At 39.3% G+C, this 13,749-nt stretch overlaps 2 protein-coding genes across 2 annotated transcripts in view; one reads left to right on the forward strand and one right to left on the reverse strand.

Moving 5' to 3' along the window:
- FSCN2 (fascin actin-bundling protein 2, retinal) overlaps window positions 1-3,162 on the reverse strand; it is a 78,096-nt gene extending 74,934 nt beyond the window's left edge. Inside the window, exon 1 of the mRNA XM_032208495.1 lies at window positions 3,044-3,162. The gene's annotated coding sequence lies outside the window, so the exon portion shown is untranslated. The remainder of the gene's footprint in view (window positions 1-3,043) is intronic.
- A 138-nt stretch (window positions 3,163-3,300) lies between these two features.
- Window positions 3,301-7,220, forward strand: ACTG1 (actin gamma 1). The gene is made up of 6 exons (XM_032209192.1): window positions 3,301-3,406; window positions 4,724-4,855; window positions 4,952-5,191; window positions 5,455-5,893; window positions 6,002-6,183; window positions 6,311-7,220. Exons 2-6 carry the CDS (start codon window positions 4,733-4,735, stop codon window positions 6,452-6,454), a joined length of 1,128 nt encoding a protein of 375 aa, XP_032065083.1. The 5' UTR covers window positions 3,301-3,406; window positions 4,724-4,732; the 3' UTR covers window positions 6,455-7,220.
- The last annotated feature ends 6,529 nt before the right edge of the window (window positions 7,221-13,749 follow it).

Here is a 13,749-nt window from a genome sequence, read left to right on the forward strand (position 1 = left end):
GATATGCTACCCACAAAAAGTCCCTTGCAGGATTCTTAAATCCTTTGGTCTCTTTCAAAACTGTAAACTTCCCCTCTGAAGATAATTCCATAAATGTCTTAGAAAATGTCAGGAAAAGCAGATGAAATGCCACTTAAGCATTTTGGAAGTTTTTGTAGATTCTCAAGATTTCAGAGCATTTCCCCCTCTAAACTAAGCATGTAACTATCCAATTCCTTAAACATCCAATTTCTAATTTGAATAATTCAAATGCTATATTAAGGTGTAAGGAATGACTGAATGAACCAGAGCTGAGTGGTTATGTTTCTAGTTTAGCATTCTCTCCAGGGCTCCTGGAATTGATATTTCCAGGATAATAGCTAAACCAGTATAAGGAAAGCAAACCTAAATACAAGCATGTTTGTTCTATTGGGTAGAGCCAACTCACTTTATCACTTTTTATCAGCAATAATGGGGATTGTTCTTCCCTACCTCTTCATATATTTCAGTTCAATTCTCAGTTGTGAATCTATGGAGCATTAATGCTTTGAAATCTTGTGAATATACATTAGGAGTTGAGCAACAGAAACCAACACAATAATTACAGTATTTCCTCCTTATGATGAATCTAATTTCTATGATTCAATGATTGGTTTTATTTGCAAGGGGGAGTGTTGGAACTCAGCTATTGCTTGAATTGGTAAAGACATTCCCAATTTAGGAAATCTAAGTAGGTTATGGTTTTATGGGAAGGACAAGCTTAGTCACCTGCCTATAGGTGAGGTCTGGTTACTTTTGCAGGTGTGTACATAGAACAGGGATGGGCAGAGACTAATGGTTTTACTTATGTTTGGTAGGTTATGTTTGCAAGCAACATTGCAGCTTATGTGGGTTAGAAAAAGCATTTTGTCTCCAGTGTATTATGGCTGATTCTCAAGAGTTAAGTAGTACGGATAAAAGAAAACAAATAATGATTGGAAATTTTTTAATAGTGAATCTTTCTCACCTCACATATACATTTTCTTTCATACAGATGAAACAATGTTGAAGCATATTACATTTCTAATGCTTTCACAGTATTACGCAGAACTCAGCAAGATAAAATGTATTGATACTGTAAAAAATCTAAAATTGAAGTCCTAGCCAATGGAACAGCAATGCTTTTCTTTGGCAGACTATCAGCTTACTATTATGTCATATAAATACAGTATCTATAGGATCACAAGAACCTCATGTTTATTATTATTGTGTCTTCTATGCTACATTGAATTTGCTGTATCTCAATATTTTAAAATAATTAAGTGTGCTTCCTGTAAATATAGTTCCAAAGACATTGGGTTTTGTTTGATATTTTATTTATTGTTTCTCCTACAATCATATCTTTAATCAGTTTATAATTAAGTAAAAAAAATATTAATACCTTTAAATTGTTTGGGGAAATGAAAACATTTAACATTTATCCAGGAAGGCCTAGGTGAAGACATAGGACTCCAAGAGGTATCTAAAAGATATAATAGTAGGTACCTCATAATTTGAGGGGGGAAAGTATTCCAGAATACAGGCAACACAACAGAGAAAACCCACCGCATAATGTGGTCTGTAAATCTACACACAGGACTTCTTCCTCAGCTTTTAAAATACCTGAAGATACTTAAACACTGGCCTTACTTGCATATGGTATAAACCAAGATTCTTGGGCAAAAGATCTTCTATATCTAATTTACAGGACTAACCTCTCAAATGTTGGACACTAAGCATTGATATCATGCACACTCTTTTCTCATTTTTTCACCACCTGGCAGATACAAGTTTCCTGTTTCATATGTTTTGCTTTGTAATCACATTAGGGTCTATCTATTCAGTATATTTTATTATTATTTCTTCTGCCTGGAGAAAATAAGAATTTATTTGGCATCTTTGTGTTCCTTGAATGTTCCTCTCCTCTATTTCCCTAAGAATTATTAAAACATTCTGAAACAGTGCATCATAACTTTGTTTGAACAGAAAAAACATTGTGCTGTGACTATAGGTACAAGAATCTTGTTACCCTCATTCATGTAAGTCATCTGTCTAGTAAGGCAGTCTTCCCCAATTTATGATCAAGATTTATTAAGCTACAGCTCCTATCATCTCCAATAGCATGGTGTTTTGACTATATCAGTGAGGGATCATAGGAGTTATAATCCAGTACAAAAGCACCCCACATTATGGAAAACAATAAAATGGGATCTTCACTATTGTGAATGCAGCGTGTGAGGTATTGTACCAATCAAATTTGGCAATATGTGGACCATTTCAACCAATGAAGCACTTTTTTTAAAAAAACACAGGAATGGGCCAGAAAAAAGATGGCATTGCATTAAAAAAGGACAAAGTTCTTGTCCTTGACGGTTGTGAAACAGATGCAGTGGCAGTTATCTTTTGGCATTTAGAGGACTTAATAGTAATTTTCCTACTGATAGTTCCTTGGCTAGATTAAAAATCTCCCTGCTTTGAGTTTCTCAGGTGTGTTGAACTACTTCACTAAAAGCTACATTACCAACTGCCACATGAGTACTTACTCCTTCTCTATGATAGCCAAGTACCATATTCCAAAAGCAATCCCTTCAAATGAAGATTCATGTGTGATCTTGGTTCCCTCGTAGATACCCTACATTTGTGTTTTTTTGCTTGTATGTGTGTGTGTGTGATATCTGCTGGCACTACAGTTCCTTCATTGTGTGGCCAGTAACCAGGCCACAAGAAGCCTCAGAACCCCCAAATGCAATAATACAGATAAGGGGTTTGGCAGACGGGTACACTCCAGATGTTTTGTACATCCATCACCTCCAGAAAACGGGGTCAGGGCAAAAGATAGTGGGAAATTAAACCAGAAAGATCTGGCGGGGCTACCACACTACCTCCCCCTGAAGTACTGAACCTCCGGGTACCCCAGTACACCCCCCCCCCTTTAAGAAGCTCGGGACTGATTCAATGACTCCTGAACGCCCGTTTCCATCCTAGGCTACAGGGCTGACTTTCTCTATTGCCCTGCCCCGAACCCCTTCGGCGCCGTCTTCCTCACCTGCAAATGGAGCCAAACAAGGGGGTTGCGGCGATGGGGGGGGGGTCTTCTGCAAAGAGGAGCGCCCCTCCCCCTCATCTCCTCCCGCGGCTCATACAGATTCCGGGGTTCAGAGGGGCGTCGCCAGGCCGCCTTCGTCTGCCCCACGTGGCCTTGGCCCCATCAGCCAATGAGAACGCGCACTTGTGAAAGATCTCCATATATGGCGATGTTCTCAGCCGGCGAGAGGGGGCCCGACTCCCCCTGGGTATAAAAAGGGCGGGGCTGGCCTTGGAAAGGTCTCACTCAGCCGGCGGCAGCGGATCTAGCAGCAGCTCGACTCCTTTTATTTTTTTTCCTTGAAATCTCCTGCCGTTTTAACAGGTAGGTGTGCATCATCTGGGCTGCTTTTCCCCATCGGACTCTTTCCTTTTCCAACCTTTTAAATCGTTGGGGAGGAGGACGACGCGCTTTTCATTGATTAAAATGACCTTGGATACCGATCGAGTGGCCGTGGCGGAGAGCCGTTAATGGCTCTTCAAGTGCCGGTTTCTTGAGGCGGGGGGGAGGGGGCAGAGACAGCGGCAGAAACGTTCTATGGGGGAAACGGCGCGAGCTTACCGGTTCGTGGGCGTAACGGTTGCCTGAATGGGATACTCGGGTGGGGGGCGGAGTTGTTTTGCCTGGCAACAGCCGCTCGGATGCGGTTGGCTGGTTTTGCTCGTTGACGTCATCAGGCGGGAAGTGAGGTGGGGGAAAACCTGCGAAGAATAACGTGTCGGGGGGGGGGAGAAGAGAAGCAAGGTTGCTATTTTTTCGAGGGAGGACTTGTGAGGGAAAAGAGGCTTGGAAAATGAGGCGTCTTCATTAGGGAAATCAAAGAACGGCGGGGAAGGTGGTTTGGGAAGGCGGGGTTAGAATGGCATAATGAAAGAAGCTGGGCACATTGTGTCTCTCTTGGTCAGGGTTAACGTGCACACGCTGGGCTGAAACGCCTCCATACCTATAGGGAGCAATGTATGACATGTTTAATTTTTTTTTTAATTTAGCAGAAGATGGGATAAACCTGTGAAATGTTATGGTCTTGGTTGAGGCGTTAAATAGGAATTGGTTTCCTGGGAACCATATGGGCACTGAATGTGGCTTGCCTTTCAGATAAGATGCCTTAATAATGGCATACCTCGTGGAATCTTAAGTAGGAAGAAATTTGTATAAAGGAAGCTTTTCACAGTATGAATGTCAACCAAATTTGGTTAGAGGAAAGAGGGCAGCCTTTTGCGTGGAGAAAGCGCCTCATGTACATATACTGCATTGGTGTTTCAGAGTATTTAATTCAAAACTTTGGGAGAGTTCTACTGTAGTAGGTTAAACAGTTCTGTCTGTTTAAAAGGTAGTTCTTATTGAAGTCCGTATGATATTAATAGATAAGCATTAGAGGACTGGTGGATTTTGGTGTGGCAGAGCTCAGAAAATGGGATTAGAACTTGCTGATTCTGCAGTGCAAGTTAAATGAAGTAGAAGTGTTAAGCCATGGTGAGAAAGCACAAGTGGGTGGGGTTCCAGACATGAAGGCATTCAGAGCAGCCTCTAGTGGTAAAAAGCGGTAACGTCAGATCTAAGCACTCATTGGTGATGTAAGATTGTTGCTGCAGGGATGGAACAAATCATGGTTGCTAAGCATTTTTTTTTAATTGAAAGCAGATCTGAAAAATGGAAGAAGAAATTGCAGCACTTGTCATTGACAATGGTTCTGGAATGTGCAAAGCAGGCTTTGCTGGAGATGATGCTCCTCGGGCTGTGTTTCCCTCAATTGTTGGACGCCCTCGCCACCAGGTAAGTTGCCAAAATAACACAAGATATTAAGTTATTGAAAGATGGAGCTTGCCTTTTCTTTATAATGTGCTAATTTGTGTCTCCCTTTTTTTCCAGGGAGTCATGGTTGGTATGGGACAGAAAGACAGTTATGTGGGAGATGAAGCCCAAAGCAAGAGAGGTATCCTGACCCTGAAATATCCCATTGAACACGGAATTGTCACCAACTGGGATGATATGGAAAAAATTTGGCATCATACTTTCTACAATGAGCTTCGTGTTGCTCCTGAAGAACACCCAGTACTGCTTACAGAAGCTCCTTTGAACCCTAAGGCCAACAGAGAGAAAATGACACAGGTACAGCATTGATGCATGTTTTGCATCTATTATTTCCATCCATTTCCATCATTTCTTTCAAATTACAACTTCTCTTTTTTGGTTATTTTCAGGATTCTGTACTCTTCTGGCATTTCCTTCCTTCAAGTCTCTCAGGTTTCAGTTGTATTTCTGCTTGCTTTCTTTTGGTTTCTCCTCACATCAAAATACTTTGCATGTCAGCATGGGTGTGCATTAGTGACTAGAACTGTTCATTTTTTAATAAGTGCTTTCTTTCATTTTAGATCATGTTCGAGACATTCAACACTCCAGCCATGTATGTGGCCATCCAGGCTGTGTTGTCCCTGTATGCTTCTGGTCGTACCACTGGTATTGTAATGGACTCTGGTGATGGTGTCACACACACTGTGCCCATCTATGAGGGTTATGCTCTCCCTCATGCCATCTTGCGACTTGATTTGGCTGGCCGTGACCTCACAGACTACCTCATGAAGATTCTGACAGAGAGAGGCTACAGTTTCACCACCACAGCTGAAAGGGAAATTGTGCGTGACATAAAAGAGAAGTTATGTTATGTTGCCTTGGACTTCGAACAGGAGATGGCTACTGCTGCTTCCTCTTCCTCCTTGGAAAAGAGCTATGAATTGCCTGATGGCCAGGTGATCACAATTGGAAATGAGAGGTTTAGGTGTCCCGAAGCCCTTTTCCAGCCTTCTTTCTTAGGTAAGACAATCTCCAAAGAAATGTATGGTTAATTAATATTGAATAAATGAACAGATTGAGTTAAAAGTAGTTTGGCATACAAGTGCAATCATGTGTGTTTTCTTCTAGGTATGGAGTCCTGTGGCATTCATGAGACTACTTTCAATTCTATCATGAAGTGTGATGTGGATATCAGAAAGGACCTATATGCCAACACAGTATTGTCTGGTGGTACCACAATGTATCCTGGAATTGCAGACAGAATGCAGAAGGAAATCACAGCACTGGCTCCCAGTACAATGAAGATCAAGGTGAGGTTAATAACATCGTAATGGCTAGGGCAGATTCTTGGTGATGTTTTTCTCAACTGACGTCAGAGCTATTGGGCAGAATAACCTATGAAATCGCCTTTTAACTCTCCTCTATCTTCTATTCCAGATTATTGCTCCTCCTGAGCGCAAATACTCTGTCTGGATTGGTGGATCCATTCTTGCATCTCTCTCTACCTTCCAGCAGATGTGGATCAGCAAGCAAGAATATGATGAGTCTGGCCCATCTATTGTCCACCGTAAATGCTTCTAAAAGGACTATGGCAAATGTGCAGTTTTTACTGCATTTAAGTTTTTTCACCAGTATAAATTTGCCTGGGCAAATATATACGCCTCATGCTAGCCTCATGAAACTGGAATAAGCCTTCTCTTCAAACATTTGTCATTGGGAAGTCTGTCTCCAATAACCTTTTGAGGATAGCTTCCTGTTGCTAAGACCCTGAACTAAAGTTCCCTTTGTACATAGCAGTATAACTACCCTATACACATCTGGCCTAGGACACAGTACGGATAGTGTTGACGAACATAATGTTTAACTGGGATAGTAATCTCAGTGTGTAACCAGCTATGCTGCAATGGAGTCTGAGCATAGATCTGTACAGGGTAGCAAAAGACCACACTTCACTACACAAAGCGCTAAGAATTCCAGGTCTTTATTGTTGAGGCTGGCAAGAGTTTGTGAAAAGGATGGCCATTTTTGTCTTGCCACTGTTCCTAACAGGATTGGAAATGTATGTGTCCAAGCCTTATGAACCTGTTTTTCTTTCCTTGCTCACCTTTGTCCCAGCAAGACATCACTGGGCAAAACATTGTTCAACTTGATTTGCTCCAATGTTGGAACTGACACCTGTAAATTTAATCATCAGGTTTAATTTATGTAACATTTTTTGTACGTTGCCTTAATGTTGTCATATGACAGTAGAAAACCAAAATTTGTAAGTCATCCAAAAGTTGAGAATTGTAATGCCCAACACTTCATTGTGAAAGGAAAATAAAAGCGCTGCAGTAAATGAAATGTGCATTGTCTTAGAGGAGATTATTTACTATAATGCCCGTTTTCATTTGATATATTCTGCACAATGCATTTAGTAAGTCACAAAATTTGTAACTAGCAATGTATCCATCACTGCTACAATAAATGTTCCTATCACCTCCAGTATTACTTAACAAAGCTAAATATTTACATAATGTGTCTGAAATGTACTAGCATATGGAGAACATGAAATGTAGGCAAAATAACAAAAAGATGTACTTTTTCATAGACAAGGTGCTAGCTCACAAAGCCTTGCAAAACATTTCAGATAATGTTTTTTATTGAAAACTTTTGCACATTTCCACTGCAAGATATGGCATTTGGATGAATGTGCAAATTCAGTTCCTAAAAGACTAAGCTTTTGTGTCTTCATAATTCTGCCTCAAAAAAGTGAGACTAATAGAAATTTGTTGTTACTTGGGGTTGGGGTGGTAGGGGGTAGCCTTGCAAATTGCAATGTTATTGACCTTTTTTCTGCTTTCAACACATTTTCTGCATGCTGGTCTTCACTACCAACACTAGGGATTCCTCCAATTTTTACCAAACCTCATTATTTTGCAAGAGATATTGGAAAAATACAATAACCAGAGAACTCCAGGGTAGTGAGAACTCTTTTTGGCCAAGTACACATGTAAGGGAATGCTTCCCTAGCTGAATATTGTTCCTTAAGACATAATAGCGTGTTGAAAAGCTTACTTTGTCTTGCTTAAAAGGGTTCAAAGGAAATCCTGAAGGGAGAATTTCCAATTTTTATCTGTACCAATTGTGCTTATTTTGTTTAGTGCAATTTTTAACTAGCAATGCTATAGTATTTTATGCTGTATATCCTATATATAAACATTTCTTAAGAATGATTTCTATGGAGCTCATTTCCCAAAGCTGGAAAGACCTATCCTGCAAATTTAGCTTTAGATCCTTGTGGATCTACAAAATCCAATAGATTTGGCTTATTTAGATATCAGCTTTTTTTTAAGACAAAAATAATTTGAAAATGAAGTGTTGTGAAGACAATGATCTGGCACTTATGCTGCAGTGATTCCAATAAAGCTAATTTACATTTAGCTATTAAAAATTTTCATGTGTCTAGAATAAGAATTCTTATACTAACCCAATTAAAATATATTTAGTCTCTGGAAAATGTACTGTTACAATTATGGAACTAATCATTTGAGAAAACAATGACATTGCAATTATCTATGTTCTGGAAGTCTGTTGCCAACTTACTTGGATCAGTGAAGCATTTAATAGCATGGAGCCATTAAGAGTTTCTCAAAGTAATCAACTTTATGGATAAAACACTTTATTTGCACCTACCACTGAAAGGATGTATTGTGGATAATTAGAAAACTCTTAATGATGCAAAAAGTGGAAACTTAATAGGAGCCCTATGGGTAGGAGCTATCAATCGTTAGCCTAGCCTTTCAAAATTGACTTTTCCAGTCAATTTCAATTTCCCCCCACAACTTAATTGAGGATAGTGGGAAAGGGATAAAGAGTCCAGTCAAATACACAAAATCATTCCATCTGTTCTTTATTTTAAGTTTATTAGGTTTTTATTCAACATACATAAATCCCTTGCTCCCATTTTCCCCATAACAATCCTACAAAGTGGGTTGGGCTGAGAGAAATGATTGGCTCAAGGTCACCCAGAAGGCTTTCATGCTTAAAACAGGAATAGAATTCAGTCTCGCGGTATCTAGACTGGTGCTTTAACCACTAGATCAAATTGGTTGCTTCAATCTTAATTTGATTGAACATACCAAATGTGGAGGCATCAAATGCACTTTAAAAATGAATATACTTGCAGATGAGATGCTGATTCTGGCTGACAGATTAAAGCTGTTCTTACTACTGCATGCTTTTTAAAAATCCCATAAAAGTACAAAATCTTCGGATCGCTGCCTGGGCAGGTTAAGGCATGGAGAAAGAGGAAGCTGCTGAATCAGTTACTGTTCATGGAAGAGGCAAGAAAGTTCATTTGTTCCTGGATCTTTTAGAACCTGGTGTAAGACTTGGTATATATTTAGGTTCACAGCATTAACTCTATATACTTTTATAATAAATTTAATCTATTTGTATTTGATTGCTTTGGATTCCTGAAAGTGATTCTGCAATTCTTTCTATCTACAAGTGTCAAACCCATGCTTCATTTATAATATCAACATTAACAATAATAATGCAAACAAGAACTGGTAGGAACATAAAATAGAGAAAATAATACATAACGAAGCTGAAGTGCTCAGGCTTTAGAATTCAAACCGACAGGTACCTGCCACTTAACACTCCAGACTTAACAATTTTCAATAAAAAAGACAAAAGTCTGGATAGTGGACGTAGCAGTACTTGAGAATGGAGCAGAAGAGAAAATAAAACAAAAATCTAAAGAGCTACAAATAGAAATAGAACAACTGGCAAAAGCAAGCAAAATAGCACCAATACTAATAAGCACCTTGGGTGCAATCCCAAAACAACTGGAGTATCACCTGTTGACAAAATCTCCATCAGTCAATTGCAAAAGGCAGCTTTACTGGGAACGAGGAAACCTTTAATACCATAAAACATATCTGCCTATCCTTTGGAAGGACTCAATGCTGTAGGCAGATAAAAATGCCAAATCCATCTTGCTGACTGTGATGAAGTTTTAATTTCTTGTCTGAATCTTATCTAAGCTGAGATGCGTTTGCATCTTTTGCCAAAACAATATTAATAAAATTCAACAACTTAAAATTTTGGAATTTTTCTCTTGATAACCCCAAGTTTCTTTAGTTCTTGTCCTTTCTTTGATTTCTTCACCATGGAGATGCTCTACCCATTTCTAAAATTAATAATCTTATTTCTTTCTATGCCTTCATCGTTTCTTTAAAAATAATCAGTTCTAGGGTTCTTTATTTATATCACATTATTTTCATAAATAACTCAAGAGGGCAAACACTTGACTTGCTGTTTATCCTCTGCCCCTTAACTGTTTGCATCACTTGGCTTGTAATTGCTTTTAAAAAAATATTAAGGTTACAGTCTTGAACTGTCCGTTATTCTTTGGATGTCTTTTTGACATCCATCTGCTTCACTTACACATTCAAATGTTCCAATGCGATTTAAATCTGATGTGGTAGATCCAGGGGTTTTGTTCATTTTGTCAATATTATCATTGATAACTAATCACCCATGCCACAGTTTAGGGCATTTTCCCCCCAAACTATTACTGGATAAAATCAGCAGTGCTTTGCACCACCTCTCTTTGGTTGGGAAATGGAAAGGAAATGACAACAATTGTGCCAAGCTTAATATTTATATTTTAATCATCACTTGCTCATAAGAATATTATAAAATCAAGTAACCGCACCCTTAGAATTTGTGTAACCATCATTTACTCTGTTTGGGGAGGGGGAGTCAATAAAATATGGCCAATTCAACATAGCTATAATTGGTAGAGAGGTGTTCCTCTTACATCCTGTCCCATTCTTTTCAAAATGGATAGTTACATCTTGACAACACCTCTTGTTGTGTTCCAACCCTTTGCATTTAATTAGCCACCATAAAAAAGGGGGGGGGCATCACCTAGCAATAGTAGTTGGGGACAGAAGTCACAATGAAAGGGAGCCAAAATGCTAAACTCTGTGTGCATAAGCTGGTGAGTAATGGAATTAACAGAGGGTGCAATGCTGCCAACACTGTGTACTGTGCCTCCTGCTGTTCTCTTGATTCAAGTCTCATTCTCCACCTCCTCCCTGCATTCCACACCCTTGGGCTCCTTTGTCCTGGAATAAAAAGACCCTCATCTTAGGGGATTTGGCAGCCAGATGTCACCTACTAAACATCAGAGGAGCTAGACTGATGAATTCAACTCTTCCCCCAGGCTGTTGAACTGTTGATTTGTCCCTCTCCCACTTCAATTCTAGCATTCCTGCTGTCAAGCAAAGTATCTTGCCTGCAGGAACTTTCATGAGGCCCTAGCATCTTCCAATAACAATGCTGGCTTTTACCTGCTCCACCTCTGTTATGACGGTTACATTTTCCAGATGTTCTCTATGTCTCTTGTTTAGAACCTTAACTATACTCTCCTGGTACCAACCCCTGGAGGACATCCATCCGTATCTATCTATCTATCTATCTATCTATCTATCTATCTATCTATCTATCTATCTATCTATCTAATCTATCATCTATCTTTCTACTACCTACCTACCAACCATCTATCTATATCATCTTATTAACCACTCATCTTCCTCACAGGGGGCCTCTGGTATAATTTAATCAATAATATAAAACATAAAACCCAAGTAATTTAAGATTAAAAATGTAAAAAATTAAAACAACATCATATTGTTGCAAGAAATGGAGAATGAGAAGACTAAGAGTTGTTAATCCAGACAGCGGGGGGGGGGGGGCTCAGGGGATTTCTCATGGGTTATCATGGGGCCAACCAGCCCCATGACTGTGTGGGACCCTATGTCCCCACACACAAGCCTATACAGACAGATTGTGACACATCCTTCAACCACAGGTTTTGACATACATATGTAGACCTTTCACTTCTTCCTGGAATAGATTTATTCTACCCTGCAGGAAGATTTTTGTAGAGATCCAGGTTCAGATGAGTTTGTTTTTTGTAGGTCTATCACTCTTGAGATGTGTTCTTAGAGTTGAAGGAATTCAAAAATGCTTTATTTCAAGCAACTAAGGAAAGGTTTTTTTAAAAACGTAATTCTCCAACAATCACCATTCCTATGAACATCCCATTGGAAAGTCAAGTTTTCACATTGGTGTAACTTTTAATGTTATGGAGGCAAATTGATGCTTTCAAAGTAAATCAAAAGAACCCCCAGCATTTCAGTTTAATATTTATATAAATCATTTATACCTGATTCCTTTTCTTAGTTGTTCATATACACTACAGCCATATAATGACAGTCGTCTACATGGGCTTAAACTGAGCCTTATCCTAGTGACTGAAGAACTGTTCTCCCATCATCTCCTGTCAACATGATAGATTTTAGGGAACATACATTCTCAATCACTCTCATTATGTTTTCCAGTATGTGGGTCTTAGATGCACTTTCTATTGCTATATCCAACAAAGTAAAAATAGAAGTGTGGTGAGGAGCGAGGCTCATTCTAGCTACAGCAGGAGGGATAAAGCTCCACTAGCTGTATATATTTTTAAAGCCTCCTACTTGACATAAATGGTGTAGGACAAGAACGGAGAAGTTACTTGTGCTAGTCAAAAACTGGCCTAACTGGGGAACCTAATCAGGTGGGGTCTTTTGAGGGAACAAAGGGGTTTTGAATCCAGTAGAGCTACAATTGTCTTCAGCCCCAATTTTCAATCTGTCTTTCAGAGGAACACTATACCTGTTGAGCTTTCAAGTGCTGGGATAGATGCTGAGAAAAGCATCTCTACTCATTCTTAATTTTCCTGAATCAGTATCCAAGAGAATGAAGAATCAACGGTGAGCTAGCTTCTCCTTTGATAAACATGATTACATTTACAAATCTGAAAACATTTCATAGGCAAGGCTCACCCATATTGGGTGATTCTCCCCAAAAGATACTCTTGAAAATGTGTTCTTAAAGGTACACAGGAAAAACATTCCTTTTCTCATATTTCTGACCAACATGCCAATGTAAGTCAGAATTCTGTGACTTACATTTCACTGATCCTTGTTCTAATATTTGACTGATTCACACAAGTATAATTTTTAATTCTAGTGTATTCTGGTGACACTTAACGAGACTGTAAGTCTTCAGGTCCTGAGTTTATTGTTTCATGTTTTTCTTGGTACATAAAAAGCCATATTTTGCAATGCAGAGCGCTTTTCCCCCTTAGGCCCTTAATAATAAATCAAATGAAGATATTTATCATTCAATTACTCACACATGCATAAATTAAAGCCATCTTAACTGGATCCCACGTGCAAGATTATCATAGCAACTAACCCTAGATCCAGCACACTGTTTCTCAGCAGTTCCTGTTTTCAGTTCTTGACTCATGAAGTGCTGAGTAATCAAGTCACCATAAAGCTAGCTCTGCATTAGCCTGCCTTGATGGACCTCTTGGCCTCATCAGCTACTCCTTTGCCAGAGGGCCACTTAAGGGAGTGTGTGAGATGGTGAATCAGTTCTATTAGCAAATCTGATTATTATAACCACCTCTCCTTCTTTAGCAAATACTGTAGGAGAACTGTGTTTGTCAGTGGTTGCCCCAGATCAGAAGAAATCTGTTAGCCGCCTTCCAAACAAAAAACATAAGCCTTTTGATCTAGCTCACAAAAGCTGATGCCTTTTAATTAAATTTGTTGGATTGAAAAGGGACCATCAAGCTCCTCCTGATTTTCTTTAGCACATGTGACCTGTGGAATGAGGGTGATGGTTAGAGCTGGCAAAGAGCTTTCGGTTGCAGATCCTTTCTTAACCTACTTTCAGCAGGTTGCACATGACTTCCCAATAGTCCTCCCTGAGAAGCAGCATAAGCATAAGAAGTGTTATGTGTCCAGGGGTGGGTTGCTGCTAGCATT

The sequence above is a fragment of the Thamnophis elegans genome, chromosome 2, assembly GCF_009769535.1.
Source record: "Thamnophis elegans isolate rThaEle1 chromosome 2, rThaEle1.pri, whole genome shotgun sequence".
In the NCBI taxonomy this organism is placed as follows: Eukaryota; Metazoa; Chordata; class Lepidosauria; order Squamata; family Colubridae; genus Thamnophis; species Thamnophis elegans.